This window comes from Suillus subalutaceus (genome assembly GCF_016647625.1).
Source record: "Suillus subalutaceus strain FC151 chromosome Unknown DFJ58scaffold_1, whole genome shotgun sequence".
Taxonomy (NCBI): domain Eukaryota; kingdom Fungi; phylum Basidiomycota; class Agaricomycetes; order Boletales; family Suillaceae; genus Suillus; species Suillus subalutaceus.
The window spans coordinates 963,702-991,627 of NW_024540250.1; the positions used below are offsets into that span (position 1 = coordinate 963,702).

The 27,926-nt window shown below is 47.8% G+C and overlaps 16 protein-coding genes and 1 non-coding gene across 17 annotated transcripts; 10 read left to right on the plus strand and 7 right to left on the minus strand.

Annotated features, from left to right (window-relative positions):
- Positions 1–51: 51 nt before the first annotated feature.
- Positions 52–2,049, plus strand: DFJ58DRAFT_693705 (PIG-M-domain-containing protein; the record flags this gene model as incomplete). Its single annotated transcript, XM_041383420.1, has 3 exons — positions 52–299; positions 348–914; positions 964–2,049. The coding sequence occupies 3 exons, from the start codon at positions 52–54 to the stop codon at positions 1,907–1,909; spliced, it is 1,761 nt and encodes a 586-aa protein (XP_041251421.1). The 3' UTR covers positions 1,910–2,049.
- Positions 2,050–2,110: 61 nt separating this feature from the next.
- Positions 2,111–2,266, minus strand: DFJ58DRAFT_648188 (uncharacterized protein; the record flags this gene model as incomplete). The annotated part of the gene is made up of 1 exon (XM_041381460.1): positions 2,111–2,266. One exon carries the CDS (start codon positions 2,264–2,266, stop codon positions 2,111–2,113), a length of 156 nt encoding a protein of 51 aa, XP_041251422.1.
- Positions 2,267–2,961: 695 nt separating this feature from the next.
- Positions 2,962–4,217, minus strand: DFJ58DRAFT_753359 (ADP-ribosylation factor family-domain-containing protein). The gene is made up of 8 exons (XM_041387916.1): positions 4,098–4,217; positions 3,989–4,047; positions 3,873–3,933; positions 3,753–3,818; positions 3,459–3,691; positions 3,320–3,398; positions 3,238–3,260; positions 2,962–3,185 (listed from the first exon to the last, which is right to left on the minus strand). The coding sequence occupies exons 1-8, from the start codon at positions 4,138–4,140 to the stop codon at positions 3,180–3,182; spliced, it is 570 nt and encodes a 189-aa protein (XP_041251423.1). The 5' UTR covers positions 4,141–4,217; the 3' UTR covers positions 2,962–3,179.
- On the plus strand, positions 3,870–6,469 carry DFJ58DRAFT_12590 (N-myristoyl transferase). Its single transcript, XM_041378752.1, has 9 exons — positions 3,870–4,633; positions 4,689–4,719; positions 4,774–4,901; positions 4,954–5,045; positions 5,093–5,209; positions 5,264–5,434; positions 5,484–5,805; positions 5,857–6,129; positions 6,183–6,469. The coding sequence occupies exons 1-9, from the start codon at positions 4,244–4,246 to the stop codon at positions 6,303–6,305; spliced, it is 1,647 nt and encodes a 548-aa protein (XP_041251424.1). The 5' UTR covers positions 3,870–4,243; the 3' UTR covers positions 6,306–6,469.
- On the minus strand, positions 6,466–8,101 carry DFJ58DRAFT_712586 (UFD1-domain-containing protein; the record flags this gene model as incomplete). Its single annotated transcript, XM_041383870.1, has 6 exons — positions 6,466–6,771; positions 6,822–6,975; positions 7,027–7,476; positions 7,524–7,812; positions 7,869–7,999; positions 8,061–8,101. 6 exons carry the CDS (start codon positions 8,099–8,101, stop codon positions 6,466–6,468), a joined length of 1,371 nt encoding a protein of 456 aa, XP_041251425.1.
- Positions 8,102–8,358: 257 nt separating this feature from the next.
- Positions 8,359–10,397, plus strand: DFJ58DRAFT_649095 (T-complex protein 1; the record flags this gene model as incomplete). Its single annotated transcript, XM_041381507.1, has 9 exons — positions 8,359–8,430; positions 8,482–8,527; positions 8,579–8,631; positions 8,696–8,785; positions 8,836–9,087; positions 9,145–9,402; positions 9,452–9,927; positions 9,981–10,215; positions 10,269–10,397. The coding sequence occupies 9 exons, from the start codon at positions 8,359–8,361 to the stop codon at positions 10,395–10,397; spliced, it is 1,611 nt and encodes a 536-aa protein (XP_041251426.1).
- A 196-nt stretch (positions 10,398–10,593) lies between these two features.
- Positions 10,594–10,666, minus strand: DFJ58DRAFT_t10. Its single transcript has one exon. It is a non-coding gene; the product is annotated as a tRNA-Phe (tRNA).
- A 106-nt stretch (positions 10,667–10,772) lies between these two features.
- Positions 10,773–11,687, plus strand: DFJ58DRAFT_648187 (ATP synthase subunit D-domain-containing protein; the record flags this gene model as incomplete). The annotated part of the gene is made up of 4 exons (XM_041381459.1): positions 10,773–10,934; positions 10,989–11,181; positions 11,233–11,482; positions 11,534–11,687. 4 exons carry the CDS (start codon positions 10,773–10,775, stop codon positions 11,685–11,687), a joined length of 759 nt encoding a protein of 252 aa, XP_041251427.1.
- A 193-nt stretch (positions 11,688–11,880) lies between these two features.
- Positions 11,881–12,640, minus strand: DFJ58DRAFT_720713 (ribosomal protein L24; the record flags this gene model as incomplete). Its single annotated transcript, XM_041384732.1, has 5 exons — positions 11,881–11,889; positions 11,964–12,039; positions 12,093–12,304; positions 12,358–12,470; positions 12,625–12,640. 5 exons carry the CDS (start codon positions 12,638–12,640, stop codon positions 11,881–11,883), a joined length of 426 nt encoding a protein of 141 aa, XP_041251428.1.
- Positions 12,641–12,799: 159 nt separating this feature from the next.
- Positions 12,800–13,785, plus strand: DFJ58DRAFT_712591 (FRG1-like family-domain-containing protein; the record flags this gene model as incomplete). The annotated part of the gene is made up of 4 exons (XM_041383871.1): positions 12,800–13,485; positions 13,535–13,595; positions 13,653–13,711; positions 13,770–13,785. The coding sequence occupies 4 exons, from the start codon at positions 12,800–12,802 to the stop codon at positions 13,783–13,785; spliced, it is 822 nt and encodes a 273-aa protein (XP_041251429.1).
- Positions 13,711–15,293, plus strand: DFJ58DRAFT_12795 (uncharacterized protein). Its single transcript, XM_041378763.1, has 5 exons — positions 13,711–13,720; positions 13,770–14,079; positions 14,131–14,223; positions 14,281–14,457; positions 14,512–15,293. Exons 2-5 carry the CDS (start codon positions 13,972–13,974, stop codon positions 14,965–14,967), a joined length of 834 nt encoding a protein of 277 aa, XP_041251430.1. The 5' UTR covers positions 13,711–13,720; positions 13,770–13,971; the 3' UTR covers positions 14,968–15,293.
- Positions 15,145–16,377, plus strand: DFJ58DRAFT_753376 (signal recognition particle receptor beta subunit-domain-containing protein). The gene is made up of 4 exons (XM_041387917.1): positions 15,145–15,359; positions 15,408–15,502; positions 15,562–15,773; positions 15,831–16,377. The coding sequence occupies exons 1-4, from the start codon at positions 15,233–15,235 to the stop codon at positions 16,258–16,260; spliced, it is 864 nt and encodes a 287-aa protein (XP_041251431.1). The 5' UTR covers positions 15,145–15,232; the 3' UTR covers positions 16,261–16,377.
- Positions 16,378–16,754: 377 nt separating this feature from the next.
- Positions 16,755–18,622, minus strand: DFJ58DRAFT_753379 (DNA glycosylase). The gene is made up of 5 exons (XM_041387918.1): positions 18,254–18,622; positions 18,044–18,219; positions 17,567–17,987; positions 17,308–17,514; positions 16,755–17,284 (listed from the first exon to the last, which is right to left on the minus strand). The coding sequence occupies exons 1-5, from the start codon at positions 18,473–18,475 to the stop codon at positions 16,937–16,939; spliced, it is 1,374 nt and encodes a 457-aa protein (XP_041251432.1). The 5' UTR covers positions 18,476–18,622; the 3' UTR covers positions 16,755–16,936.
- Positions 18,623–18,640: 18 nt separating this feature from the next.
- Positions 18,641–21,026, plus strand: DFJ58DRAFT_12825 (nitrogen permease regulator 2-domain-containing protein). The gene is made up of 6 exons (XM_041378766.1): positions 18,641–19,243; positions 19,293–19,538; positions 19,589–19,686; positions 19,737–19,873; positions 19,921–20,066; positions 20,114–21,026. The coding sequence occupies exons 1-6, from the start codon at positions 18,701–18,703 to the stop codon at positions 20,861–20,863; spliced, it is 1,920 nt and encodes a 639-aa protein (XP_041251433.1). The 5' UTR covers positions 18,641–18,700; the 3' UTR covers positions 20,864–21,026.
- DFJ58DRAFT_12817 (RNA 3'-terminal phosphate cyclase/enolpyruvate transferase) lies at positions 20,985–22,569 on the minus strand. Its single transcript, XM_041378765.1, has 8 exons — positions 22,422–22,569; positions 22,295–22,366; positions 22,066–22,241; positions 21,949–22,020; positions 21,774–21,898; positions 21,593–21,718; positions 21,298–21,543; positions 20,985–21,250 (listed from the first exon to the last, which is right to left on the minus strand). Exons 1-8 carry the CDS (start codon positions 22,552–22,554, stop codon positions 21,106–21,108), a joined length of 1,095 nt encoding a protein of 364 aa, XP_041251434.1. The 5' UTR covers positions 22,555–22,569; the 3' UTR covers positions 20,985–21,105.
- Positions 22,570–22,600: 31 nt separating this feature from the next.
- On the plus strand, positions 22,601–24,411 carry DFJ58DRAFT_753388 (uncharacterized protein). The gene is made up of 8 exons (XM_041387919.1): positions 22,601–22,804; positions 22,856–23,019; positions 23,078–23,158; positions 23,216–23,388; positions 23,437–23,613; positions 23,663–23,827; positions 23,878–24,097; positions 24,144–24,411. Exons 1-8 carry the CDS (start codon positions 22,676–22,678, stop codon positions 24,331–24,333), a joined length of 1,299 nt encoding a protein of 432 aa, XP_041251435.1. The 5' UTR covers positions 22,601–22,675; the 3' UTR covers positions 24,334–24,411.
- A 129-nt stretch (positions 24,412–24,540) lies between these two features.
- On the plus strand, positions 24,541–26,131 carry DFJ58DRAFT_12899 (uncharacterized protein). Its single transcript, XM_041378769.1, has 7 exons — positions 24,541–24,666; positions 24,721–24,749; positions 24,807–25,070; positions 25,123–25,295; positions 25,354–25,495; positions 25,550–25,677; positions 25,732–26,131. Exons 1-7 carry the CDS (start codon positions 24,600–24,602, stop codon positions 25,904–25,906), a joined length of 978 nt encoding a protein of 325 aa, XP_041251436.1. The 5' UTR covers positions 24,541–24,599; the 3' UTR covers positions 25,907–26,131.
- Positions 26,132–27,926: the final 1,795 nt, after the last annotated feature.

A 27,926-nucleotide genomic window follows, 5' to 3' on the forward strand; every position in this document is an offset into this window, starting at 1 on the left:
TTTCACTACGCTAACTACTAGTAACTAGTACTGCCAGTGAGCTTCGGCCGCATGCAACCCAACACCAGTGCTGCATGGCAGGACCGTATCCCTGATTTTCAAAAGCTGCTGGTTATTTCTGCTGTCATTCGTGTTGCGCTTATACTGTACAGCGAATGGCACGATGCGCATTCGATAGTGAAGTACACCGACATTGACTATCGTGTATTCAGTGACGCTGCCAGATTCATCCTTTATCCCAAACTGCAGGGTAATATTGCAAAGGGGCCACTTGCACCACTCTTTTTTACTGTCGGAGAGTAAGTTTATCGGTCTGTTTGGTGATGTCAGGCTCAGTGATTCCATAGTCCGTACGCTCGGGAGACCTATCGCTATACTCCACTACTAGCCATCCTTCTCCTTCCGAATGAGTGGCTGCACCCGTCATTCGGAAAGTACTTGTTTGCCGCATGCGATCTAATAAATGGCACCCTCATTTATCAAATTTTGATGTTGCATATCCTTCCCCATACCAAATCATTGGCACCAGATGTCTCCGCAGAGAACTCAAAACGCTTTATGCGTGCACATGCAACTCTCCTGGCGGCAACCCATCTCTTGAACCCTCTTGTATTCACTATCTCAACGCGTGGTTCTTCTGAAGCGATTCTCTGCACTTTTGTCCTCTTGACATTATTCTACACACTTGAACGTCGACAGAACGTTGCCGCCGTGATGCTGGGACTCAGTGCTCACTGGAAAATCTACCCGATCATATATGGGGTTAGCTGTGTCTCTGTGATTACCTCGCAGCGCGTCGATGGCAAAGGGTGGGATTTTGCGTATCTACGTCGTCTGGTTGGAAGACAGGCGCTTTGTTTCGCCCTGCTTAGTGGAGGGACGTTTATTATTCTCGGAGCAATATGCTACGCTATGTAAGTATCTGCATCATCTCCAAGCGCTGAACCTCACTCACTACCACAGGTGGGGATACCCCTTCCTGTACGAGGCATATCTATATCATACAGACCGGCGTGATCATCGGCACAACTTTTCTCCTTACTTCTACCTCATCTACCTCACGTATTCTAGTTCCGGAGGTACATCAGCCGACTTACCAATCTGGCGTCAGCTGCTCCGCTCGCCATTTACAAGTCTTATACCCCAACTGACGTTGTCCCTCGGGACCGGCCTCGTCCTTGGCCGACTCTCAGCCGGCCTTCCGTTCGTGTGGTTTGTACAGACGTTCACATTCGTGCTCTTCAACCGCGTGTGCACATCCCAATACTTTATTTGGTACACCCTCTTCATACCCCTACTTGTACCTCGCATCAACCTTTCGTGGAAAAAGTGGGTGATGTGTGGAGCAGTCTGGATGGGCACGCAAGCACTGTGGCTTGCGGAGGCATACAAGTTGGAGTTCCTCGGCGATGATGTGTTCTTTGGGCTTTGGGTCAGGAGTTTGGTTTATGTCGCTGGTCATGCATGGGTACTTGGGGTCATTATGAGTGGATATACACCCTTCGTATCATGTAACCAGCACACTCAGGCACCTGGGGTAGCGCTCATACGAACATGTACGGTGCCATCCTGGACGAGTAAACTCGTTAATCTACCAAGTGCTGATGCCACTCGGAGAGCGACTCACCTAGAATCTTTATTCTTTCCATTCTTCGCCAGCCGTTGCTCGCGCTTGGCCAACTCATATAATGCAATAACCTCCTCTACATCCGTAGAGAAGTATGAACATACCTGCTCCACCCCTTCACACCTTTCACTTCCAGCATATAATACATCAACATCCTGTCATTCCCGACTTCAGTGTCGCAGCGCTCGGAACGAGCGCCCCCTGCAGCATTCCTTCCATTTAACTTTCACTAAGCCTTCGTCACTAAACTCTCGATATTTACATCACCGCTGTCTTCCATGATCGTAGGTCAGACATGAGTTTCAAGTAGCTATTTGATCATTACTACCGTCTCAGAGTCCGTGTCAAGAATCTAAGTGTCCTGAGGGCCGGCAGTTGCTCTCCTCTTGTGATCTGAAAATGGTAAGCCAGCAGAAAATTACTCCATGAACGTCGAGTAGATCTCTGGCTTGAGGACTGCCCATAAGACAGATGGCGAGTGATTTATTCTAACGCTGTTCGTGATGCGCGGAACTCGGCTACTCCTGCGCCCACGATACCTAAGCCCGGTATGAATTTGAGAGAATCGTCGTTAGGCGTGGTCTCCATTTGCACGAACATGGAATGACCTGAACGTCGACGTACATCAATGATCCACATGAAGAAGGCAGAAACGAATAAGTGGCATACATTGTGGGGGTGCCACGCCAAACGATGGCGCAACTTCTGGGGCATGAATGCCCGAGACAGTTGCGAGAGTAGGTCCGCGATTTACTGCTGCAAGTGCAGAAGTGGAAGAAACTGATCTTATCCAAGACCGGAGAGCAGACTTGAAGGCGCGTTTCCAGGCAGAGCGCACGCACTGGATGGTGTATTTGGAGGTATATAGTTTATGGCCCTATAGCAATAGTTATTTAGTCGAAGTACCTAAGAGAAGTAGCTTGATGCAGATTATAGACAGCGTACAGGATGAATGAAAACATTCCCCAGTGTTTGAGAATAACCGCTGAGGTACAAATTGCGGCTGGCTCGATTTTGTAGTAGTGAAGTCACAATATCGAACCAGCGGCAAAGATGGAAGTATCTGAATTCAAACTTGGGCTCATGTACGTCGAGCGACGCACAAATGGTGATGAGCGCGGAGAAGAAGAAAGAATGGGGAACAAGTTCTCAAGCTCAGACTAAAGAATGAGCAGAACGAGACATGTGCTTCGCTAAAATCGAAGCACATATGGGCCCGCTTACAAAGGCCACGCGTCAACATCCAAGCTTTCAACGTCAACCGGGACCCCTGTGGATGCCACTACTGCCACTTTCACTGCTCGGATCACAGCTAAGTGTCTCGTCTCTCACTATGAAGACCAATCTTTTGAACCATTAGTCGCTCTCATCAAGACGTGCTGATCAATTCTCAAATATTTACTCAAGTCTGCCGAGCTAGTTAACTCCAAGGGTATGAAGCGTGAAGAATAGCATATGACGGTCCACAACGACAATAAAAGCAAAGGACAAGGGAGAACGGGAATTAGTGAAGGTCTACTAAATTCCCTCAATCACCAACCAAGGCGTAGGATCATATCTGAAAAGGTCATATATCAGTCAAAACGAGATACTTGAATGGGGGTACATACGTATTGTGAGAGCCATAGGAAGCCTGAGTGGATACGTCATTCAGTCATTTACGCACCAACCGTAACAGATTAGGCTACTCACCTTCGCCGTACCCTTGTCTCTGGACGACTGAACACATGAATATCTCGATGGGTCGGATGTCGTTCAACGGAACCTTGCCCTGCAACCATGCCACACCTTATCAGTAACTCTCCTATACCAATCAGATATAAAAACCCACCTTGCCGGTCGTTTGGTACAGCCCAAGGTGATGCCTCAATTCCTCCTCACTGACTGCGCCAGGAGCGTCAATCTTGTTGCCAAGAACTAGGAACGGAACCTTGGCCAGCTCCTCAATAGAAAGCAAAGCGTCAAGCTCAGCCTTTGATTCAGCGAAGCGCTCGAAGTCTGCAGAGTCGACCAAGAACACGATTCCATCAACCTCAGGGAAGTAGTCGCGCCAGAGGCGACGGGCTGAAACGCAAGTTGGTGTTCGGTAAACAGCCGAGGTCACGAGAAAGGGTAGTATACTGACCTTGCTGATGTCCGCCAAGATCGTACGTAGTGAATTTCACGTTTCCAATTGCCAGTTCCTCGGAGGCTGCAGATGCATAGCATTAAGGAAGGAAGAGCATTGAAAATGCAGAAGGCGTACTAGGGTGAAGGGTGGGTTGAAGGGTGGCCAGTCTGTCGTTTTTCAACATGTGCAGAAGCGTCTGTAAAATATGCCAATATGTCCTGTAAGGTTCGCACAAGTTACGCGCTGCTCACCGTCTTGCCAGCATTGTCCAGACCAAGGAAGAGAATTTTGGCGTTCTTGTGCATCAGCCCTAGAACCAAGTAGGTGAATAACACACAAAGTTGGGCCGGAAAGACTAACCAAGCTGAGCAAGAATGTCCCAGAACCAATTTACGATGAACATGGTGATTGTTGAGCAACAAGAGTGGACAACCGAAAGAGTCGCTCAATTTGGCACGTAGTCTTGCGTGTCCTGTGACAACATTCTGTGACACCACGCTGCTCCAATGTCTTCATCCTCTCAAAAGGCGCAAATCAAAGAGATAATCGATACGACCCAAGGATCTGACCTCGAGGATCGATGTTCTACCCCGGAACCCGAGGTTGATCATGAACAGGATGGTGCTATTACACCTCAAGCTTCATCATCCAAGCCAAAGAAGAAGAAAAAGTCCAAGGCTGCAAAGGTTCTCAACGCGGTGCGCGGCAAGAACGAAATACCACAAGAGCTCATCAGTCACGTCGTGGATCGCGTCGCTGCTGAGCACGGACCGAATACCCCAGCTACCAATGAAGACAATATCAGGCAAGCATTGGAGCAGATGAAGATCATGGATGTCATCAAAGGCAAATCAGGCATCGCTGGGCGAGGGAAGAAAGCTATGGGTGAACATAAGGTATGTACAATAACTCATGTATAAATGTGTACCATAAATTCAAGGATCGACATAGTTTTGGGCCACTCAGCCAGTCCCACAGCTTGGTATGCGTTGTATTATATATTTCAATTTTAAGACATACTAAGAGGTGGCTCTAGGTGATGATGAATCACTCGATGACGGTTTCATCGAACCCGACAAATCTCGAGAAGAAGTACGACAAGACGCATACCCTCTGCCGAAAGATTTCGAATGGTCCATATTAGACATTAATGACTCTAAGCAAGTATGCGTATCGATTGTGTCATGTCTTGTCTTTGTGACTTTCAATTCTACAGATCAAAGAAGTTTACGATCTATTATCTCTCAATTACGTCGAAGACGATGAAGCTGCATTCCGTTTTCAATACAGCGCCGAGTTTCTTGAATGGTAAGTTTATCAGTGCATAGTGGGACGTGCACCTGACGAACATCTAGGGCTCTCAAGCCCCCGGGTTACCTCAAAGACTGGCATATTGGTGTACGCGTGTCTTCGAACAAAAAACTGGTAGCTTTTATCTCTGGTGTGCCGGTTACGTTACGTGTGCGCGGAAAGTAAGACATCGACATCTTTATCGTGATGATTTCCAGGAACTTAAAACCACGCAGCGTTTTTCGGGCGTGCGAGATCAATTATCTGTGTGTGCACAAGAAGCTGCGCTCGAAACGCTTGGCCCCTGTGCTCATCAAGGAGGTCACACGACAAGTGAATTTAACGGGTGTCTTCCAGGCCATCTATACCGCTGGTGTTGTTCTTCCGACACCTGTGTCCACTTGCCGGTATGTCACCTCTCTGTATAGTTGGCGGAAGTGCTCAAGAGTCTATCAGTTACTTCCACCGTTCACTGAATATCCCGAAACTTGTCGACGTCAAATTTACGTACGTTCCCAGGAGCATGACGCTTGCTCGAATGATGCGCGTCTACAAATTGGTGGCTAAGCCTCAACTGAGCGGCCTTCGTGAAATGGAGGAAAGAGATGTCTCAGATGTTGCTGATCTCTTCACGCGCTACATGCAGAGGTTCAGCATGTTGCCAGTCATGACCCTCGACGAGATCCGCCATCAGTTTTTGAGTGGGAGAGGCCGTATGGACGAACCATCAGAGCATTATCGAAGACCAGGCCAGGTGGTGTGGACGTATGTTGTTGAGGTCAATTTCTTATTCATGTGCTTCCTGCTACTATTCTAATGCACACTATAGGAGGCAAACACCGGCCGGATTACCGACTTCTTTTCGTTTTACTCTCTTCCCTCGACGATTATAAATCATCCGAAACATGGGCTCTTGGAAGCTGCCTACTTGTTTTATTATGCATCTGACGCGGCGTTTGTTGAAGACTCAGAAGCGGACAACCTCAAGAAACGATTAGAAGCTCTTATAGGAGATGCACTGATCATCGCGGATCAGGCCAAATTTGACGTTTTCAATGCACTTACACTCATGGACAACTGTAGCTTTTTGGAGAATTTAAAGGTGTGTATCTTATCTATGAAAGGAACGCGGACAGTCCTTATGTTTTGTGGTAGTTTGGCGCCGGGGACGGTCTCCTTAATTTTTACTTGTACAACTGGAGAACAGCGCCTCTGGCAGGTATTTCAGCCGTTGATGGTGTAGAAGCAGGAAAGGGCGTCGGGGTTGTCATGTTGTAACATCAATGTAACATTACAGGCCCGACAATCTGCTCACTTTATGAATTACACATCCATCGTTCAAGTATCTACGTACAACGTCATCCTCTACACATTATGCATACGAACCATCGTCTGACCTTCTCCACCTTGTGGAATTAACTATCTTACAACTACCAATTCAATCACTGTCGATGTCGATCATGTCGTCATCGTCTACACCCCAGTCCGGCGTCGGACTGCGTCGCTTCGACTGTGCCGTCGTTTGTCGGGGAAGCGGTCTACCTCCAGAACCACCAAGATCACGCCCACGGAAGCTTGGTGGAATGTGGGTGGACCGAGAGGAATCTAGCGTATTGCCGGTGCCCCAAACCTTCTCGCTTGGTTGCGACTTTGCAGATGGTTTCTCCTTTTCCTTTCCTTTTGCACCTGGGGGTGATGTAACTGGCCGGCCCGTGAGGGTATTGCCCGAACCCGAGAAAGAGGGCTGAAGAAATTGTGAGATCGATTTGAGGAGGAACTATATTCAAAACTCACAGCTGAAGGACTAGGAGACGAAGGAGTCTTGGGTTCCGGTGGGGTGTATGGGACGACATTAAAACCAAAGAACAGTTTCCCGAATGGAAGATTGAGTGCAGCGGGAACCTTGACATCTGCTTCAGCGGAGCTGTTGTTGATAATCTTCTGTTGACTATTGAGATCGTTAGCACGCCTAGACGCAACCAGATTGCTTGAAACACACTCAGTCCTGATGATCTTGCTATCTCCCCCTACTGCTTCGACTCCCCGGTGACTGATACCCTTGCCTTTCGTCTTCCGACCAGCGAGAGTTTCTCCCTTGCCCTTGAAACTCTCCCAATGATCGCCACCTTTGCTTACAGCCGTTCCACCAGGAGCAACAAAACCACCACCTAGAGATGAAGACGGTCGTGAGGAACCGGGACTCGATGAATTGAGGTCGATCTTCAATTTGGATGCCATAGTGGAAGGCGGGGCAGGTTTCGGACGCTCAGGCTCTACGTAACCGACCGGGGGAGCAAAATCGACCTCTAGGTCAGTGTCTAGCACGTTTATGCCACCTCCACCGGGTGTCGCCTCCATCACAAGAAAGCCGAAGATTATTGAGTTGTAATATATTTCAATTATATCACCTTGAGTGAGTGCAGTGAAGTTTCTCAAAGCTTGCTCAAGCCTGATGGATGTTAGCTGAGCCAGTGATGCCAAAATACGTGCACATACACGGCTTTTGGATCTGATATTTCAAGGAAATGCGTAGATTGCGCCTGTAGCTTGACGAACTTGCCCTTCGGGAGTTCAGCGCCAGTTATGCGAATTGGGTCGCCTTCATTGAGACGCAACGTCTTCATCATCCAGTAAGGGAGATGGACTATTCCCTCTTCAGCTATAAACTCGAGTACACCTGCATGTGTGGATGCGGCTGGATTGGTCGCATTTGTGAGCTGAAACATCCAAGGTCCCTCGAGATCAAGGTGAGTCAAATGTGCAAGGGCTGATGGAGGCATGATAACTGCAAGAAGATCGTTACTACATAAATTCAGTGTACAATGAGATCCAATTACGCACTCTTTCCTCCGTAGGAGAGATTCTCTCGCTCCCGGCCAGGAAGCATCGCTACACTGTAGGCCTTCAAGTACACGTTATACGAACGAGGATTTGGTCGGTTAAGTCGAGCGCCCATAGGAACTCCAAATCCTCTGGAACGACATAGCTGCTGGTCAGGTTTCCTGACCCAATAGCCAAAGAAAGGCGGCGTACTGGGCGAACTGGGCGAAAAGACCCCCTGGGCCACCTGCCATGCCATCCTGATCGTCAAACTATGAGAAATGATCAGATGTCTTGATCATTTCTGTTGTTAGATCACCCACGAAGTCCATCTGAAACCGAGATCGTGAAGTGAGAGAGTGGAGTAGCTAGAGTCGACGGTACTTTCAAGTCAAGCACACGCATACCCAGCGGCGGCAAACCCCGTGACTACTACTAATTTAGCGATTCTGGTTTTGTCTACGCGCATCGTCTACCGCTTAAAATCTACTGAGCCTTCGACGAAGTCAAAATGGCATCAAAGATCGCACCAGCAGCATCTCAAGCAGCTCGTACGGGCTCAAATGCCGCGTTCAATGACAAGGTATTAGTCACTCATAATCGCGATGACTCGATGGAATGAACGCGTCCACAGGTCAAGCCAATGGAACTTCGGATGTCTAACTTGGTCGCCGCTAAAGGTACGTGAAGAGTTTATTTGCGATCGTTTCGCATGCTTGACTTTCTCGTAGCCATCAGCGATGCTGTTCGAACATCTCTTGGTCCAAGGGGGATGGACAAAATGGTATGGGGCTTGATGTTACTTCGTTGATGGTGAAGCGATGTCATATTGCAATTCATTTGCGTAGATTCAAACCTCGAAGGGCGAGGTCATCATCACCAACGATGGAGCAACAATTCTACGGAGTATTCAAGCTCTACATCCTGCTGCCAAGATGGTGCGCGCCGAGCCGTGATGCTTGCTGATCACCTACTTACGTCATTTTAGCTGGTCGACCTCTCAGCTGCTCAAGATGTGGAAGCAGGTGATGGAACAACATCGGTCGTTGTTCTAGCAGGTAGCCTTCTCGGGGCCGCGGAAAAGATGCTGCAGAAAGGCATACATCCAACCATCATCGCAGAGTCGTTTTTGAAAGCATCGGTGAAAGCTGTCGAATATCTCACGGAGATATCGACGCCAATTGATCTCAGTGACAAGACCAGTCTCCTCCGAGCAGCAAGCACTTCCCTGAACTCGAAGGTGCTGAGGATTTCTGAAGTTATCGTGGTAGTGCTTTGCTGACGCGCACTTCATCAGATCGTCTCTCAATATTCATCGACACTTGCTCCCATCGCAGTGGCTGCTGTAACGCGTTTGGTTACACCTCAATCGTCCACTGTAGACCTTCGTGATGTCAGGGTTGTGAAGAAAGTCGGTGGCACTATCGAAGACACTGAGCTTGTAGATGGTGTTGTCCTCAACCAAAATGTCATTGTCTCAGCTGGCGGTCCTACTCGCATGGAGAAGGCCAAGATTGCCATTATCCAGTTCCAGCTCAGTGCTCCCAAACCTGACGTATGTGCTTATCACCCCTTTCGTTTCAGTTCTCATATCACCTTATTAGATGGATAACACTGTCGTGATCAATGACTACCGGCAAATGGACAAGGTCATCAAAGAGGGTCGTCAGTACCTGCTTAACATTTGCAAAAAGATCAAGAAGGCGAATTGCAACGTCCTGCTGATCCAAAAGTCTATCCTCCGTGATGCAGTCGACGATACGTCCCTCAGCTTCCTTAAGCGTCTTAATATCCTTGCAGTCAAGGATGTTGAGCGTGACGAGATCGAATTTCTTTCCAAGAGCCTCGGATGCAAACCTATTGCCGACATCGAGGCCTTCACAGAAGACAAGCTTGGCTACGCAGATCTAGTCGAAGAGACTTCAAATGCCGGTATCAAAGTCGTCAAGATCACTGGCGTGAAGAACCGTGGGCGCACAGTCAGTATTCTGGCTACGGGTGGCAACAACCTTGTTGTGGAGGAATGTGAACGCAGTCTGCATGATGCTCTTTGTGTTGTCCGGTGTCTCGTAAAGAAACGGTGAGACTCAAGTGTCCCATTTCTACGGGTCAAGGTTCTGATCTGATAAACAGAGCGCTCATCGGCGGTGGTGGTGCACCAGAAATCCACGTCTCCCGGCTGTTGTCTCAATACGCACAGTCACTCAAAGGCATGGAAGCCTATTGCTTCCAAGCATACGCAGACGCATTGGAAGTGATACCAACGACGCTTGCGGAGAATGCTGGACTTAACCCGATTGCTATTGTCACGGAATTACGCAACCGACATGCTCTAGGTGACCGGAATGCTGGTATCAACGTCCGCACAGTAAGTAGTTGCAGCCTTGAGTTGTTTCGATTATTTGACTGCATACACCTTAGGGCCTAATCTCGAATATTCTTGAGGAGGATGTTGTTCAACCTCTTCTCGTCTCCACGAGCGCGATTGAACTTTCGACAGAGACTGTGTGTTTGCTTTTGAAGATCGATGACTATGTACAAGCAAGATAATGAGACCTTCTGACATTCTAATAGACATCGTTGGTTGTCTTCAAGTGTAACAATGATGAACTCGGCCAATTAGCATTCATTCATTGATGCACGCTCGAGTAAGTTCCTTCGTGCAGATGTGACTGCGGTTGCGACAGTGGTAAGATGCCAGAAATGAACAAAAATACTAAGACTATTAATTACGATGCAAAAATAATGCCAGAACCGTGGATTGAACACGGGACCTCCAGAACTTCAGTCTGTTGCTCTCCCAGCTGAGCTATTCCGGCTTGAACGTTGTCGGGGTTTCTGGGATGTTAACCGGTAACCGACCTAGAAAGGAAAGGTACTGCCGCTTCTATTGTCCATTACTTGCCTTCAGCACTCCGCACAACAATGTCTGGAGCAGGTCCTAGGGAGAATATCTTCGCTACGCGTATGGCCTTGACAAACACAAAACTCCGTTTAAAGGGAGCTGAAACTGGGCATTCGTTGCTGGCAAAGAAGCGTGATGCCTTGACCACGCGATTTCGTGCAATACTGAGAAAGGTGGATGAGGTGTGTTACGCTACCTGATGTTACCCGTCCAAGTTGCTGACGATCAAATGATAGGCGAAGCGGAAGATGGGTAGAGTGATGCAGTTAGCGTCGTTCTCGATGGCAGAGGTCACGTATACTACGGGAGATATTTCCTATATCGTGCAGGAGCAAGCGAAGCTTGCCACTTTCCGTGTCAAAGCGAAGCAGGAGAACGTTTCTGGTGTTCTCCTCCCGGGATTTGATGTTGATCGTGTTCCAGGATCTGGTAGTTGCTTTGGAGCTTCTATACATTTTTATTCTAATGTTCGCGTCACAGATTTTAATCTGACAGGTCTTGGTCGGGGAGGCCAACAGGTTCTACGAGCGAAGGAGGTGTACGCTAAGGCTCTCGAAACGCTGGTGGAACTTGCGTCGCTACAAACGGCGTTCACCATCTTGGACGAAGTTATTCGCGCGACAAACCGACGAGTGAACGCCATTGAACATGTAATCATTCCGCGGTTGGACAATACCATCAAATATATCATAAGTGAGCTAGACGAAATGGATCGCGAGGAGTTCTTTAGGTGAGCGCATCGAGCCTCCTGGTCAAGTTTAGACACCGATGATGCTTGTAGACTTAAGAAAGTCCAAGGCAAGAAGAAGAGAGATGCCGGGAAGGCAGAAATGCAAGCTATAGCTGCTGAGGAGGGACTGTTGGAACAGTTGGATGCATCACAAGAACCAATAGTGGACTTGCTCAGTACCAAGGACGAGGATGTCATTTTCTGATCCATAGTCAGTGCCGCATTGTACTATTTGTGTTCTATGCCAGCTGCAAAGGTAACTTGGATCAATCTGTACACTATGGCCTGATGTGTAGCCGTCTCAAAGTATAATTGGAGGGTCATGGTGCATATCATGTGCGATAGTGCGCATAGATACATGGTGGTTTTGTGAATGCAACAAGGAAAGCCGAGGACAATCAATACGCCTACAGGAAATTACTGTAAGACGGGACGAGTCAGTTTTTATGGCTACTTGTCAAATTTAATGATGGTCACTTACGTCCACCATCTCGACATCCTCAGTGGCGGCGGGTTGTGCGGTCTTTGATCTGTCTTTGCGGTCAAGAATTGCCCGACTAGTGGAAAGAACTTTAGGACGATAAACATAAACAAAACGTGAATTGCCTACCGATCCTTGTCAAGCTTGATGGTTGTGATCACGACTTTGCTGGGGTGGATACCGATGGGAGAAGTAGCACCGTTGGATTTGTCGCGTTGCACACGGTCAACATGAATGACCCATTTCTTGCGGTACACCTGAGTAACCTTTCCTTCCCGACCCTTGTATTTCCCCCGCAAAATCCGTACTTCGTCATCCTTGCGGATCGGTAGTGACCGCGTCTAGTGAATAGTATAAACACCCCGCGCCTCGTTTCTTAACAGATCCAACGTACGTTGTATTTCGCCCGAAGTTCTTTGGATAGGGATGACGACATAATCTTGCGGCGCACAGAGGAGGGTGCGCTGAAATGGGCCTTGCGGTTCTTGCGCCGCGAAGAGGAGACGTCTGTTATGTAGACTCATTCGTCAGTAAGTTATTCACCCAACAGATCTCATCCAAGTCTCAGAGTCTCCATCCAACTTCTCCTGTGCACAAAATTTCACTCCGAGGTGCATAGACAGGTAGAATGGACACCAGCGAGTACAAAGACAGCACTGACCAGGGTTATACTTCATCTTGATCTTGAGGAGGACGTCGATAACGGTGTCGGGCAGTTCAATTTGGGTGTATGGAACGAATTGTTTGGTTCAAAGTTTGCGCGTCGGCTTTTGCCGGATATACCACGGTATGAATGCAGGGTTCCTCACCTGCACACAGTTCGCCGCGTGTAGTCGATGGAGAAAGTTCGGTCCACGCAGCTCAAATTCAAAGGAGACAAGATAAAGAAGAAGCGCAAGAGAGAACACCACGATGAAGGTTCCTCCAGCAAACGTGTAGACGAAGACGAGGACCCGGAAACCTGGGTTCTACCGGAGAATGCAGCAGAAATTCGCGGGCCTACTTTCATTGTACACCCTTCTGATCCTTCGCCCATATCAGTGAATTTTGATTCTACAAGAAACAAGATTATATTGTCATCTCTGGACAAGGACTCGACATCTGATACCCCGCCATTACTTGATCGCACACCTACAGAGGTAGCTCAGGTCTGGGTTACAACGCGCGTCGCGGGATCGGCTACTATCAACCTTCGGACGGGCACTGGCGAAGGAAAGTTTCTGTCTTGTGACAAGCATGGTATTGTCAGTGCTTTTAGGGAAGCGCGAGGGCCCGAGGAGGAGTGGACACCTGTTCTTTTACCCGATGGCATGGTAGCCTTCATGAACGTGTATGAAAATTATCTCAGTGTTGACGAGGTCGCAGGAGGTTCGCTCCAGCTGCGAGGCGACAGCGAAGAAGTCGGGTTTCGGGAGCGGTTTTGGTTAAAGATCCAGAGCAAGTATAAGAAGGAGGCGCATGAGGAGAAGAAGAAAAGAGAAGCAGGCTCGGAGTTGACAGTCATAGATGAAACTTCCACCAAGTACGTTTCACTTACAATGAACCGGTTTGTGATCTGAAAGATCCCAAAGTCATGTTCACCAAGCCTGGGGAGCTGGTCGTTCGGTAGTGTCGAAAGAGGATAGGAGAGAGGTTCGTTGATATTCATATTTTATACAATTATCAGTAACATTCTAAATAATGTATCAGCTCAAGCGTGCACGCAAAGAGGGTCGCTTGGCAGAGGCGTTGCTGGACCGACGAGCGAAGTTAAAAAGGCTTGTTCTGATCCATTCTGAATGCATCTCTCATCTGATTTTACCACAGTGATCGATTTTGTTGAGACCTTGTGCCGAATTATTAATTCATCTTTTATGCATGTCGGACTCGTGTACTGTCTAGTGTACTTTTATTTTTATTCGCGGGGCATTTCCCGTGACGCTCGCGCGCGTGTCGCATCAAAGGTGGAGTAAAGCGGGGTGTATAAGACATCTCCCTTTGTGTTATCATTTCATCGCCAGCCTCAGACATGTACACAGAACTTGTCTTTATCTCTCAACCCGCGAGACAGTGTCAGGGTGTCCGGGATGTCAGAATAGCATCCAAGATGGATCCACGACAGTGGCAGAGACTGCGTGTACGTGCTATACAATTTCTGAATACCTGGTTGGCTGATTTTGAGAGAAAGACTCTCGTCATAGATGCAGCCGCCAGATTTCTCAATATACAAGATAGATATGAGCATCAGGACCCCGAAATGGTTCGTTTGTTCTACCAGGCGGTGAGCTTCAATCGAATCTTCTGCTGCACTGCTTCATTACTCCATCCTTTGTCTCAGGTTCACGCTACGTGGCCCGAGGTTTCAGCAAAATATCCGAACTCATGGGTTCTGGTTCGGTACTTAAAGATATATTTGTTGAAACGAGTATATCGGAAACGGTGGTATGACCGTAAAGTCGCTCGTGAGAGGGCTGGCAGCCAAGCCCGACAACAGCCCAGACGCCTTCGCACAAAAGTATGCTCTGTACTTTGTATCGCCAGATAGTTAGATTCTCAAAACGCCCCGCAGAACACAAATCAATCGTCCGTCCGTCAACTCGATACCGGTGCTTCACAAGCCTGTGTAGCCTCGAGAACTCGAAGGAGGGCTACTGCCTGTGATCGACCTGCCTCCCCATCTGGTCCAGAAATTACGGCGTCACCCACAATGCATTGCTCTCCTGTCATCGCTTCCCAACATAGCGGGAGCTCATCTTCTCTCGCCTCAGCACACTCGCACAACATAGTACCCGTTCAAAGCTCTCGCGCAGTTTTTCGTTTTCTTGATTCCATGACACCCAGTCTGGTAAAACTTGTTCCGGATTTCCTTTCTGCTGGGATTCATGATCAGAACCATCTGGAGGACTTCTTTACGTGGCCCGAGAAGGCTCAACGTAACTTTCTTCTCAAGACATTTATCGGAAGAATGAACGCGTTGGAGTTGGGAACAATGCTAATAGCGTTGAACTCTAAACGATGTGGTTAAGTTGATGCTACAGTAGCTATTGCTCCACATTCAACTTGTTCCTCGATTACAACTTTGATGTCAGTTACGACAGCCTTACGAGACCTTGCGGTATTTCTTTCTGAAGTAGTGGCTGTGTAGCTTCTGATTTCAACAACGCCAAACAAGAACTTAGCATTTGTAACACTAGCACTTCGTACTTAGTACACGTCCGTGACATTCTATTACACCGCAGCACTAGGGTAATTCTATCCAGTCATCCATCTTCTAGGACGTTAAATATAATATGGGAGTCGAATCACTGAACGATGAGACCATGTCAGTGACACCCGAGGTGGTTCCATTAACCAACGGTCTTTCACCCCAGAGCTTATTGCTGCTTTCTTTGGCGCTTGTCGTGGGTTTACTTGTTGGTGCGTTTCAACCGACATTATTCTGAAAGACATTCTTACGCTCTGAAGTTATCACATTCTCTCGAAGAAAATCAAGGTCCAGAGGTACTGCACTTATCCTTGTCGGGCCCTCAGATGCTGGCAAAACAGCAATTCTTTCCACTGTTTGTGATTTATCAATGCAGTTACATCGGTTGTTCATCCGTGAATAAATTGTATCTAGCTCGCATTTACTGGAACGCTACCATCGCACACGTCACTGCAAGTTAATACTTCTATCATGCCTCTCTCGCCAGTAGGCATCTTGCCGGTTATCGACATCCCTGGGCATCCTCGAATCAGAGATCAATTCCAGGAGCACTTAGTGAATGCCAGAGCGGTTGTTTTCGTAGTGGATGCAAGTACCATATCACGCAACGGATCTACAGTAGCAGAGTGGGTATATCTGACTCTTTCATGATCACAGTAGTTCTAACGAAGTGCAACGACTAGACACCTCCATCATGTCCTCAATTCAATAACGTCACTTCCTCCTTCACATTTATCACCCGCACTCCTCATCCTCGCCAATAAGTGCGATCTCATGAAGACAGCTACTTCTTCAGGCTCTCCCACCGAGGTTGCCATCTCACGCGTCCGAACGATTCTTGAACGTGAGCTGGAGAAGCGACGAGAGGCTCAGTCTAGCGGCATGGGGGTCGAAGGCTTGGGCGCTGAAGGAGAACGTTCGGATATGGGAGGTTTAGATTGCAGTGGTCCTGGCGGAATTTTCAAGTTTGCCGATTGGGAAGGTGGAGAAGTTGATTTCGCAGGAACGTGGGTAAATGTCGGAGAGCTCAAGGATGATGAAAAAGAAGGAGTGGCTACTGACGGCCTGGCTTCATTGCGCAGTTGGCTGGGAGCAACTTTTACTATGGCCTAACTCTCGTGACCGTAATTTTTTTCTGATACAAGATACTCTAAACTTGGGCTCGAATTCTGGGATGGTCCATTAGCAGTTGAACTCCATTGGATTGATTATCCAGTGCGGTGACTCAGACTCTGTTGGATTTGCTTTCAGGGGTGTTTTGCATAAGGTAAGATGTAAGGTACCTGGAGTACACAAGTACAAACAAACTGATGGTATAAAATCCTCGAACAATTTTTGGTTGACCCTTCACCGCAGCTTTTTAGACAGTGCCCGTTCTGCCATTATTCAGAAAGAACGATGGCGATTCGGTAATGCGAAGAGTACTTCGGATAGGATTATGAACGCACGCATCTTATTTGTATGGTGTAGTGGGTGTCAGACCTCTCCAACATCTCGTGCCCATCTTCGTTTATGTAGTGCTTGTATAGATCATCGGAGTCTGGACACTGTACTATACGTGCCCGTCGCACCATGCAATGAAATTCTTTATAAGAAACAGACAGATGTGAATAGCTCAGGTGACATGGTTGACATCCAGAGCTAGTGCACCAACTTGAACGCGGTGCAACTTGCTCAGTACTGTAACTTGAACAAGTGTGGACGACACTAAAAGAGCAATATAGACTTCTACAGGAACATAGATCTAATATATATCGCCCATGGACGCCATCTTAGATTTAGAAAACATCTATCGATCAAAACTTCGTCTCCTTCTCTTCACTCGCCTGCTGGTGGGTGAACTTGCATCCTCCTCCGAGTCAACCGAGCTTAGGTCATCCGAGTCATCCTCCAGCCAACTCGGGTCATCATGTACGGCAGCGATGACAGTGGCAGCAGCGGCTATAGCAGCTACAGCAACACCCATCAACTTGAGTTTTCTCTGCACCTCAACTTCGTTCCGAGTCTCGCTATGTTTTCGTTTGGATGACGACGACGATACCAACGCCGAGGTACCCACATCCATGATAGATGTAGCAGGCGTCGGTGGTTCGATGCCGAACGAAGAGAATGCTTTCAGATCCGCGGTGAAAAGCACCTAAGCAAAAGAGAATGAACAACTTGAAAAAAGAAAGGCAACTTCGAATAGATACGTGCAGAATGGGCCCAACCGGCATATTCACCCCAAATGTCGGCAAGCTTAGTAGCCACTTCATCGTAGATTCGGGGGGTCATGACACCTTTTCCTTTGGAGCCGCCTATGGTGCGCAGCCCATAATGCTTGATAGCAATCTGGTAAACGTGAGTGTCCACTGGAATTACTTCTTTCTAGGAGGCGTAGATTTAGGATCGGAAGTAAGCGTAACTGGGGTCGACTGACTTTGTCCAAGCTCATGAGAAGAACGCAGTCTGCTACCTTGCGTCCTACGCCAACAAACTTCAAAAGTTCTTCACGAGCAGCTTCGGTACTCATGTCTCTCAATCCGGTCAACCACTCTTCGCAGTTCTCTCGTGACTCCGAGTTGGACATCGAGGAACCGTGAGTATCCACAAGCATTTTCGCAGTGCGCTGAATATAATCAGCACGGTAGCCAAAGCCCAAACCCCGAAGAGTGGACTTGACTTCAGGAACAGCAAGGAGAGAGGGCGGGGGAAAGGGGTGATACGCCGCATGATCTTGGGAGTCACTTTCACTGATCTCGGGAGGTGGCAAGGAAATCAGGGAAGGAGAGTACTGTTTGCAAAGAGCGTGCACCATCTTGGTGATCCGGGGTATGTTATTGTTAGAAGAGCAAATGAAACTGGCATGACAAAAACCTGTTAAGCCTCCGGGCCAGTTTAGAAGTAGGCTACGCACGATACCAGGTTCTCCCAAGGATCTTGTCTCAATATCCGGATTCCAGAAAAGCGAGATCTAAGGTTATTAAAGACTTGATCTCGGTCACTCCACTGGTCGTAAAGCTTCACCAAGTCGACGTCGAGCTGAAAATAGTCCTTGAGCCAAATCAACGTTTCTTCGTCGCTAACTCTCTCCTGTTCTGCAGAGAGATGCCCTCCCGGAAAAAACAGAGCGATAGAAAAGATAGTCGGAAGACTGTCTTAAGCATACTACACGGTCCCTCAAGCACAGACGGTACTCGTGAGTAGGAAATGATTCTGTATCAGAAGACGAGGGTAGGGGGTAACATGTCCAACGAAATGACTGGCCACATTTCAAAACAGCTGCTAGAGAGAGTTGTATGGCTGACAGTGGCAAGGCATGAAACCCAGCAGGAATTGGGGAAGCCATAATTAAAGTCGCTAGAAAGTTAAGCAGACTGTATCTTTGTCAAGCGTCGAAGCACAACTGAGATAACTCTCAAGGAGGACGCGAGTGTGTGACTAGTAATTAAATATCGTGGTTTTCCCCTGATATGCAGACGTGGTCGAGTCTGGTCACGGTCAATATTAATTTGAGTCGAGTCGCGAATTCACAGCCACCGCCATATTCGCTTCATCACTAACACTAACTTATATGCCTTCAGAAGGAGATACGTTTCTTCCCAGAATACAAAGCGTGTTCTACGCTGTATTCGATTTACAGAAGGGACCAAAAATCGTGTATCAGGTTCCAGAAGGTCTCATCACAGGATCGACAGCAAATCAAAACTCTAATCATTCAGTCACCTCTTCCCCTTCACCGTCGATAGCTGCCATTTTGGAACCGGACGTAACGCCTTCGCCAAGGTCAAGTCCTTCTGTTAATTCTCATGGTGGTCGACGTGCGAGTTCTCTCAACGTCCCTTCGCCTCATCAACGCTCTTCTTCCTCCAGTCGTGTTCTGTTCAATTTCGACGACATCTCAAAGTATGTGATACCTCCTGGAGAGCTTTGCGGGCGGCTGGTTATTTGCGCTACTCGGAAATACCGTATCATGGGCTTTCCTGTTTTGCTTCCTGGCAATTACCAGCGGAACTACTTCCAGTACAACGTCTGCTTTGTCTTCGAGCGGTCTGCAGATTTAAGTTGCTATGAACCAATAGTTCGCAAGGTCAGCCGTGTACTGACGGCTTGCGAGGTCAGCTCTTTACCCTACACGACAAAACTCCGTGTTTATGAAATTGTAGGAAGAGTCATTTTTTCTTTCCTGTCCAAAATCATCGCCAGCCATGCATGCCATCCTCGAGCAGCTATACGAGGATCTGAACTCTTATTCTGAAACATCGATTCCAATTGATGCCTTCAACTCAATAGAGCTGAAGATATTTCCTTTTTATCCTAATCCACCCCCAGTAAAAGATTGGCAGGTGCCTCTGGCTCTTATCAACTTGTCTAAGCGTATAGAAGATAATTGGGATCTGACAATGAATAAGGTAGGCCGAATTTGTTTATAGACCAACTGTCCTGACAGGTATGCATCGAGGTGTGCAGACATATTGATGGCGTGAATCATGTCAGTCGTATCGCACACCTAGCCGACTGTGATATCGAGCTTACCCGCCAAGCAATATCTCACTTGCTGTAAGATATTTCACCCTGACCTTCAATTCCATCCTCATCAGATCTTGCAGTTACTATCAAGTCATCATGACAGTCGACATCTTTCAATACTCTAATATGTACACTCTTCGTAAGAATGTGCAGTGGCTTGCAGATGAGTGCCATGTCAAGGACGAATGTGGACCATATGTCACGAAGCATGCACCTGGTTCGTACATTCCTTCCACGGAAATGCCTAACTCATCTGTAGAGCAGGAAGAGTGGTACCGGATTGGCCCAAACTTCTGCACTTATATTCGCGACTTAAGTCGGGGAAAACGGTACTGGATTGGATGGAGACCTACAGTGTCTCTGAACTTGGCATTGATGCTCGACGTTTCACAAGTTTCGGGGTGATCAAGGTATTTCCCAGCAATTGTTCTATGTTCTTGAATTTGAAGTCCTTCAGGGGTTTCTACGACGGGTGCATCGTTGGCCGATTTTACTTCCTGCGGATGTACCGTCACCAACTCGCAGAAGAAGGCACAGCCTCTCTTCTTCCGCGTCGAACGCAAGTCCTACAAGTTCTTCGGCTCCAATTGGGGAGACCCCTCGATTTAGTGGCCGTCCCGATGCATCTGGTGTTGCACCTATACTTGGTTCTCCCATAAACCAGATAGAGGTCACACGAGCCCAACAACGAACGAGCGCAGCGGAGAAGGTTCTCGAGCAGCTACGTTTCAAAACACTCCCGCGGGCCGGACCCAACCCTACCATGCGGCAACCTCCTCTTTCCCCAGAGGGCCCTGAGCGCAATCCCGAGCGCCGTAGCCGTGTCTCGTCTGATACCCGAAGACATTCAACTTATCAACAGCCCACGAGTCATGTGCCACCACCATCTAGTGTTGCTGGGAGTCAAAGCATTGCGCACCGTCATTCATCGGAATCGCAGAACGCATTTCCTGCAAGACCACGACTAACACGGTCCCCTTCTACTTCTCGCACTCGCGCCCTAAATTCACAGGGCTCTTCGGGTCCAATGAATACTCCTCCACCCCCTGAATTGTTGCCACTTCTCGATGGAGATCATCATACAGACGAACTCTGTACGCGCTTCGAAGTTGGATGGCCTCAGCTACAGCAATGGCTGGTGACTATTGGAGGTGGAAAAGGTGACGGAGATGAAGATTTCGGGAGAGTGTCCATTATTTATCGTTGATGTGTCTGTCATACGCATCCATTGCACAACATCCTTTGATAATTTTGGTGATGTCTTCATGTTTACTTTTCTATCACGACGGAATTCCAAACGAAATTCTCGAACAAGAACTTTGTTATCAAGAATTTTGTCTAGAGTTTCGTGTGGAGATTTTGTGATTGATGGTGATCGATCAATCTAACACACAATCCATAGCATGGTATTATAGAGTATGAATACATATACTTTTGCTGGACAGCTTGCTACGCCAGAGACCGGTTCACATTCACGTAGCCAGTCCCAAGACATGAGTAGAGCAACTCGGTGTTGGAGGAATCTGTGGGATCTACGGGTGTGATGTTGAAGACGGAGCCGAAGAAGATCTTGATATCACGGAGAAATTGAATGCTGTCATAAGGTGAGCGATAGAGGCAGGAGAGTCGATCGTCACGCACGTTCTAACGGAGGGCTCTCCCATCCTACATTGACCGATATCTTCACTACCTAGAACCATCATCAACAGGACTAGAGATTGATGTTTTCTATCAACACATCCTCCATGTCTAATCTCTGACAAAAGGGCCCTAGTTGCTAACAGAGCTATATCTTCGGGAGTTTCACCTGGTGTGGATACAGCTTCGGAACAATGTATGGCAGACGTAGTGGATTCCGCGAGTAAGCTTAGTGCATATCCCGGCGACCTTCATGCAGGATTAGTAGAGCAGAAGTATGTTTAATTAGCCCACATACTTTCCGCTCTCATCTCCTTTGTAAACGTCGGAGTACAGGTAGATGTCGGGGATGAAGCGGTTAAGAACCGAACGCGATGCATCAATCATACGATTAGAGAACTGCGGGTTAACACGGACGGCATGTCTGGGAGAATACTTCAGTGTGGTATGTCTTTCATGAAAAGGCAAGATGAACGCACGCAATGCCTCGGATTCGTTTAATCTTGCCAGGATCAACAAAGTTCAGAGTTTTGACTTCTTTTACAATAGGACAGAGGAACTGCACTTCCCCTCCACCTTCTGGAGGAGCACCACGTCTCTTTATCTGTACAGGCATATGACGGCGCAATTTTATGGATCGGACAACTCGCTCACCCGAAGCTCCAATCCATCAGAGATACCGAAAAGTTGGAGATGAGGTAGTGTCACAGTACGGATGAGGTCAACCTAACACCGTCAGGAAGTATTTTATTCCGACGGGATTTTACTTACAGAAAGATCATTTTCATCTGTTGTTATACCTCGCAAGGTCAACTGAAACGGCTTCTTTGAGAAGGGCGCGATCATTATCAGCGGCTCCAAAAAATAGCCTATTGAACGCGACAGTGGACAATCATGAGTAATAGGACCGCCGGACACAACTCCCGGTTTGAGAAGCACAGCGGTACCTTGAAGGCAAATGAATGAGTTCCAGCGTAACGGACAGTAAAGTAGCTCGTACCGGTCACTGAAATTTCAATTACGGACCCGTTAGTGACTTTTTCCAGCAGCCGCAGGAGGCTGACCTCGTAGTCTGAGTGATGGCACTACTCGTCAAGAAACGCCAGGCTGCAAAAAGCTGAACACACCTCTCAGACCAGGATCCTTATCCTCAGAGCGAATTTTATCAATTCGAACATTCTTTCCGGTGAGAATGGAGAGCACTAGACGTTGTCGCAAATATTGGTGTCCACTGAAGTTCACCAATGATCTTGGCTCCATGGATGTAAACCTGGAAGAGACTTTTTCATTACGTAAGGAAATATTGATCCTAGTAGGCGCCTCGTTGACAGCTGCTGGCACTGGGTCAAACACAGTTCGACTCCCCTTTTCACTCTTCTCAATGGCTGCGGAAATACATGTGAACGGTGCAGCGACTTCAAGCGACTGGCAAGACCGATATTACCATGTTGACCAGATCCTTGACAGACCTGGCCCTCGGACTGATCCATCATTCCTGGCTGGGGATGAGGTGAGTATCCCACAGTTTTAAGACAACTCATCTTTAAAAGATGCTTCAAAGGTGAAGGACTTTTTGCGGAACAAGTGCAAGATTCTCGTCATCGGCGCAGGTGGTTTAGGATGCGAGATACTCGCCGATCTTGCTCTGACTGGGTTCAAGGACATCCATCTTATCGACATGGACACCATCGACATTAGCAATCTCAATCGTCAATTTCTCTTCAGGTATGTCATATTTATGAGATGGCATGTGTGTGCCGACCTAGGGATCAATTTCCTTAAGACCCGCGGACGTTGGAAGACCGAAGGCTATCGTTGCTGCAGAGTATGTGATGAAACGGGTGCCAGGAGTCAAGGTCACTCCGTAAGTTTGCAATTTCTTGCGCACGGGGCGCACCATCTCTGATTGCGAGGCGTGCAGGTACTACGGCAAGATACAAGACAAGGACGACGATTATTATTTGCAGTTTAACCTCGTCATCTGTGGTCTAGATTCTGTGGAAGCGCGTCGGTGGATAAATGCTACTCTCGTTAACCTAGTGGATCCTGAGAATCCTGAGAGTTTGAAGCCCCTGATAGACGGTGGTACCGAAGGTGAGTAAGTATCTTTTACCTCTTTGCGACCTCAATAGCTGTGAGAAGGTTTTAAGGGGCAAGCTCGAGTCATTCTTCCGACTGTATCCTCATGCTACGAGTGTTCCCTTGATATGCTCAACAAACCAACTACATTCCCTATCTGCACCATCGCGAACACACCTCGTCTTCCTGAGCACTGTATAGAATGGGCCTCTGTGCTCGAATGGCCTCGTGTGCGCGGAGGTCAGTCTCGTTGTACATCCCATTTTTCTTCTATTTCACATGAAAGTAGATGAGAAACTCGACACTGATGACCCTGAGCACATCGGATGGTTGTATTCAATTGCTATTGCTCGTGCAAAGGAATTCAAGATTGAAGGCGTGACTTGGTCACTTACGCAGGGTGTTGTCAAGAATGTCATCCCTGCAATCGCATCCACCAATGCCATCATTGCTGGTATGTCAGCACCCACCCTTACTCGATCTGTCTGATGAGAGCGTTCGTAGCTTCATGTTGCAATGAGGCTTTCAAGATTGCAACAAGTTCAGCGGCTTATCTGAACAACTACTTCATGCTCATTGGGACCGAAGGAGTATATTCGTACACCTTTGAGCATGAAAAGCGCGATCATTGCCCTGTTTGCGGAGGTGAAGCCCTGGAGATGTCCATAAGTCGAGATTGGACTGTTGAGCAGCTCATTGAACTGTTGACTGAGAAGCAGAACATGTATGTATTCCTTCCTCATTGACATCTATGGCTTATCCTAGCGTAGTCAGATTAAGAAACCTTCTCTCGCAACACCGGAAAAGCCGATTTATTTCCAACAGCCACCCCAGCTGGAAGAAGCTATGCGCCCGAACCTAGAGAAGAAAGTCTCGGAACTTGTCCCTGATGGTGGAGAAGTTGTGGTCACTGCTTCGACTCTGCCTTTCAGCTTGTCACTCATCGTCACTTACACGTGAAGGCACAGTATCTTATATTTCTGCATGGTTATCCACATTGTAGCAGTAGACATTCAAATGCAAGCATCATCACAGTTTTTTCACGAGTGATCCTACCTCCAAGTCAGGCTTATGGTCCTGCGCTGTAGACAAATACGAAAGAAAACACTCATTGCGCCAACATTGCGATCAGTGCTGACAACTGCGATTACGTAACATTATTGGTCTTCGAGTGAACTTCATCGACGTCGTTGCTTATATCCTAACACTCTCATTCACCAAATAAGATGCCCAAGGCAGATATCAACAAGGCAGGTTGGGAGCAAAGTGAATTTCCTATTCTTTGTGAAACATGTACGCTGTTATTTATCAAACCTGATTAGACCAGAAACTAACGCACTTGACCAGGTCTGGGACCTAACCCGTTCATCCGAATGGTCAGTCTTGAGTTCTGTGACCAACACAAAATACTGACCAGCTAGCCTGATGATTAGTCGAAACAAGAGTTCGGTCGCTCGTGTGGCACATGTGCTCGCCCATTCACAGTTTTCCGATGGAATCCAGGCTCCGGCGCACGGTACAAAACCACTGTGATATGTCAGACGTGTGCCAAAGTGAAAAATGTCTGTCAGACGTGCCTTCTTGATCTTGAGTACGGACTACCTACCCAAGTCCGAGACACCGCCCTTGCCATTCAGAATGAAGCACCAACCAGTGACATCAACCGGGAGTACTATGCGCAGAACATGGAGAACAAGGTGCGTTGGTGTCTAGCATCGGCTCGCGTACGTTTTTTTAAGTCATACTCAGATGGAGGATGGAAATCAATCCCTGATGCAAGTTGGGACGCGGGCTACATCTGCTGGGAAGGAAATGCTGAAGCAGCTCGCTCGGACAAACCCGTATTACAAGCGCAACCGCCCACACATATGCTCCTTCTTCGTAAAAGGAGAGTGTAACAGAGGTGACGAGTGCCCGTTCCGGTGAGCCCACATGCAATGACCTTCCCGCTTCAATCCCTGATAAGGCTTACTTTACCAGACATGAGAAACCTGTTGAGAACGCACTTTCCCACCAAAATATTCAGGATAGATATCATGGTAACAATGACCCAGTTGCACGAAAAATATTGGCCAATCATTCTGAGGCGCAAGGTTTGAAGCCACCAGAAGACGAGAATATCGTGAGTGAGATTTTCTTCCTCTCTAGTGCAGTGTTTGACAGTCTGGTACAACAGACCTCTCTGTTCCTTTCCTCTCTCCCTGCCTCTGCCACGGAACTTAGCATACGGACTCATGTCATTAATTCATTACCTCAAATACCTTCGTCACAGTTGCGGTCGGTCGTCCACATCGCAAAATCACGGTGCGTCAGAATGTATGCCTTTCAGTGGTGTTTTAAAGCTAAGACCCATTTTAGATGTGCATTTATCAACTTCAAAGACCGCGATTCTGCTGAGAGGGCAGCAGAAGCTTGGGCGAATGGCCTAGACATGGATAGCGAACGAGTTCACGTGAAGTGGGGAAGAAGTAAGGGTCCTTCCAAGTCTGCAACGCCTACCGCGGGACCATCAGCAATCCCTGCATCTGCGTGAGCCTTTTTTCCTTGCAGGAAGGGATGTGTCCATCAGATGTTATGAGCAATGTTTGTTGTATTCCATTGTGCGACCCTACTTTGACCTAGCTTGTTATTATTTACTCTATTGTAGTTGGAGTGTATGATACACATTATTCGTCTTGAGATGACGCGCTGCAGTCGAGCTGCAATCCCCGATTTCCAACGTTAGCGGAGAACTTTGGGCTCTTGTCGAACACGATCCGTTTCTCATCTCCCAGAATCTCTGCCGGCCACAACTGTGTTTGGGCCTTTTCGGTTACCATCATTTGACACCTTATTTGTCAGTGGCTTTGCTGAGCCCCTTTTTGCCGCTATGCACGCCTTGGTGGCCCATGGTCTTGACGGTGCTCTAGAGTTTCGCGCTGACCTCTGTTGACATCTCTGTCCGATACCTGGGTCTTGGCTCAGCAATCGAAGGTAGATAAATTTTTGTTCCGCCTCGGCATCGATATAAAACAGGAGCGCATGCAAAATACACATATCAGGACGATATGGCTGGGTCTGCCACTTGCAATTCTTCCACATTTAGCTTTCAAGTCATCCTCGGTCGCATTGGAAGAGTCAACGACCGAAGGAGTGCCCATCGATGAGGCTTCAGCGAGGCTGGGGACTTGGAGGTTACATCATTTTCCTGACTGTTAGACTCACTCTGTCTTTAGCTTGTGCGTATTCGTCTGGCCTCTGAGACCGGCCCCATTAATGTCAGTTTTCGTTTGGTGGTAGTCCGGTCAATTTTGGTCAGTTTGTATGTTGGCACGTACGCATCTCTGGGATATATGTTATGTTCCGAGACGACTCTCGCGATGCATGAAGGTGGATTCCTTTTCATGGATAAATTTTGATTCGCATAAAAAGGAGGTTTCTGCGCAATGACTGGGGACCTCCGAGGATCTACACACTGCAGAAAAAGTGTTGTCAGCAGGTTTCGAACCAACTCCAAGTGAAACAGATTTCGGCTCTGTTGTGGCAATCCCTGGGCTAAGACCGGTTAGATGGACCGTCGAGGAAACCATCCATGAGTCAATGTCAACAGGCATTCCGGTAGAAAAAAAAGCCTCTCATTCGGCAGGTTTCGAACCTGAGTCCAAGAGAAACAGATTTGGATTCTGTTGTGGTAACCACTTCGCTAAGACTAGTTATATGGACCGCCGAGTAAGCCATTCATGATTGAATGTCAAGTGTGTTCCGACAGAAAAACAACCTTCTCACATCGGCAGGTTTCGAACCTGCGCAGTCCAAGAGAAACAGATTTCGACTCTGATAACCACCTGGCTAATATTAGTGTAGATGAACGTCCGAGGAACGGTCCATGAGTGAATGTCAAGACGTGTTCCAAAAGGGAAAAAAAGACGTCACTTGTTGTCAGCAGGTTCGACAGATTTTGATTCTGTTATGGTGTCCACCTGGCTGAGACCAGTTAAGATGGACCTCCGAGGAAACCATCCACGGACCACGAGAGGCGTGCTCCGATAGAAAAAAACCTTGTCGTCGGCAGGTTTCGAACCTGGACTAGGACAGTCCAAGACACAGATTCAGATTCTGTTGTGGTAACCACCTTGGCCGGGGCGAATTTGAGATGATTCTCTGAGGAAAAGATCCATGAACGAATCTTCAAGGCGTGTTCTAATAGCAAAAAACAACCTGGTTTCGAGCCTGCGCAGTCCAAGATAAACAGGTTTTGAACCTGTTGTGGTAACCACTTGACTAAGACCAGTTTAGGTGCGCCTCCGAGGAAATCATGCCAAAGTGAATGTCAAGGTGTGTTTCGGTAAGAAAACATCTTGTCGTCGGCAGGTTTCGAATCCGCACCGCCCAAGAGATCTGCTCTCAGCTCCGGTGCCAGTTCGACGGCTATGATCAGACTAGTGTGATCACTTAAGATAGATCTTGAAGGATCCATTCATGAGTGAATGTTCGAGACGCGGTAAAAGGAAAAAAGATTGTTCAGCAGGTTTCGAACCTACACCAGTTCATGTCTATCCTGTCACGCTTACCAC

Excerpts from the sequence above, each read along its gene's own strand:
- DFJ58DRAFT_753359 (XM_041387916.1), bottom strand. The coding sequence starts at position 4,140 with ATGTTCATCGTAAATTGGTTCTGGGACATTCTTGCTCAGCTTG. Across the intron at positions 3,692-3,752 it reads TCTTGGCGGACATCAGCAAG|CCCGTCGCCTCTGGCGCGAC; the intron begins GTCAGTATACTA and ends CTTGCGTTTCAG. Across the intron at positions 3,399-3,458 it reads TGTACCAAACGACCGGCAAG|GGCAAGGTTCCGTTGAACGA; the intron begins GTGGGTTTTTAT and ends GCATGGTTGCAG.
- DFJ58DRAFT_12590 (XM_041378752.1), top strand. The coding sequence starts at position 4,244 with ATGTCTTCATCCTCTCAAAAGGCGCAAATCAAAGAGATAATCGATACG. Across the intron at positions 4,634-4,688 it reads AAGCTATGGGTGAACATAAG|TTTTGGGCCACTCAGCCAGT; the intron begins GTATGTACAATA and ends GGATCGACATAG. Across the intron at positions 6,130-6,182 it reads GCTTTTTGGAGAATTTAAAG|TTTGGCGCCGGGGACGGTCT; the intron begins GTGTGTATCTTA and ends GTTTTGTGGTAG.
- DFJ58DRAFT_12795 (XM_041378763.1), top strand. The coding sequence starts at position 13,972 with ATGTACACAGAACTTGTCTTTATCTCTCAACCCGCGAGACAGTGTCAG. Across the intron at positions 14,080-14,130 it reads GACAGTGGCAGAGACTGCGT|ACTCTCGTCATAGATGCAGC; the intron begins GTACGTGCTATA and ends TTTGAGAGAAAG. Across the intron at positions 14,458-14,511 it reads CCAGACGCCTTCGCACAAAA|AACACAAATCAATCGTCCGT; the intron begins GTATGCTCTGTA and ends AACGCCCCGCAG.
- DFJ58DRAFT_753376 (XM_041387917.1), top strand. The coding sequence starts at position 15,233 with ATGGGAGTCGAATCACTGAACGATGAGACCATGTCAGTGACACCCGAG. Across the intron at positions 15,360-15,407 it reads TGTCGTGGGTTTACTTGTTG|TTATCACATTCTCTCGAAGA; the intron begins GTGCGTTTCAAC and ends TACGCTCTGAAG. Across the intron at positions 15,503-15,561 it reads AAACAGCAATTCTTTCCACT|CTCGCATTTACTGGAACGCT; the intron begins GTTTGTGATTTA and ends AATTGTATCTAG.
- DFJ58DRAFT_753379 (XM_041387918.1), bottom strand. The coding sequence starts at position 18,475 with ATGGCTTCCCCAATTCCTGCTGGGTTTCATGCCTTGCCACTGTCAGCC. Across the intron at positions 18,220-18,253 it reads ACTATCTTTTCTATCGCTCT|GAGAGAGTTAGCGACGAAGA; the intron begins GTTTTTTCCGGG and ends TCTGCAGAACAG. Across the intron at positions 17,988-18,043 it reads CCTTGGGAGAACCTGGTATC|TTTCATTTGCTCTTCTAACA; the intron begins GTGCGTAGCCTA and ends TTGTCATGCCAG.
- DFJ58DRAFT_12825 (XM_041378766.1), top strand. The coding sequence starts at position 18,701 with ATGCCTTCAGAAGGAGATACGTTTCTTCCCAGAATACAAAGCGTGTTC. Across the intron at positions 19,244-19,292 it reads GTGTACTGACGGCTTGCGAG|GAAGAGTCATTTTTTCTTTC; the intron begins GTCAGCTCTTTA and ends ATGAAATTGTAG. Across the intron at positions 19,874-19,920 it reads TGTCACGAAGCATGCACCTG|GAAGAGTGGTACCGGATTGG; the intron begins GTTCGTACATTC and ends TCTGTAGAGCAG.
- DFJ58DRAFT_12817 (XM_041378765.1), bottom strand. The coding sequence starts at position 22,554 with ATGGAGCCAAGATCATTGGTGAACTTCAGTGGACACCAATATTTGCGA. Across the intron at positions 21,899-21,948 it reads CTGATGGATTGGAGCTTCGG|ATAAAGAGACGTGGTGCTCC; the intron begins GTGAGCGAGTTG and ends ATGCCTGTACAG. Across the intron at positions 21,719-21,773 it reads AAACGAATCCGAGGCATTGC|ACATGCCGTCCGTGTTAACC; the intron begins GTGCGTTCATCT and ends GTATTCTCCCAG.
- DFJ58DRAFT_753388 (XM_041387919.1), top strand. The coding sequence starts at position 22,676 with ATGGCTGCGGAAATACATGTGAACGGTGCAGCGACTTCAAGCGACTGG. Across the intron at positions 22,805-22,855 it reads CATTCCTGGCTGGGGATGAG|GTGAAGGACTTTTTGCGGAA; the intron begins GTGAGTATCCCA and ends GATGCTTCAAAG. Across the intron at positions 23,614-23,662 it reads ATGGCCTCGTGTGCGCGGAG|ATGAGAAACTCGACACTGAT; the intron begins GTCAGTCTCGTT and ends ACATGAAAGTAG.
- DFJ58DRAFT_12899 (XM_041378769.1), top strand. The coding sequence starts at position 24,600 with ATGCCCAAGGCAGATATCAACAAGGCAGGTTGGGAGCAAAGTGAATTT. Across the intron at positions 25,071-25,122 it reads CGCAGAACATGGAGAACAAG|ATGGAGGATGGAAATCAATC; the intron begins GTGCGTTGGTGT and ends AGTCATACTCAG. Across the intron at positions 25,678-25,731 it reads GTCCACATCGCAAAATCACG|ATGTGCATTTATCAACTTCA; the intron begins GTGCGTCAGAAT and ends GACCCATTTTAG.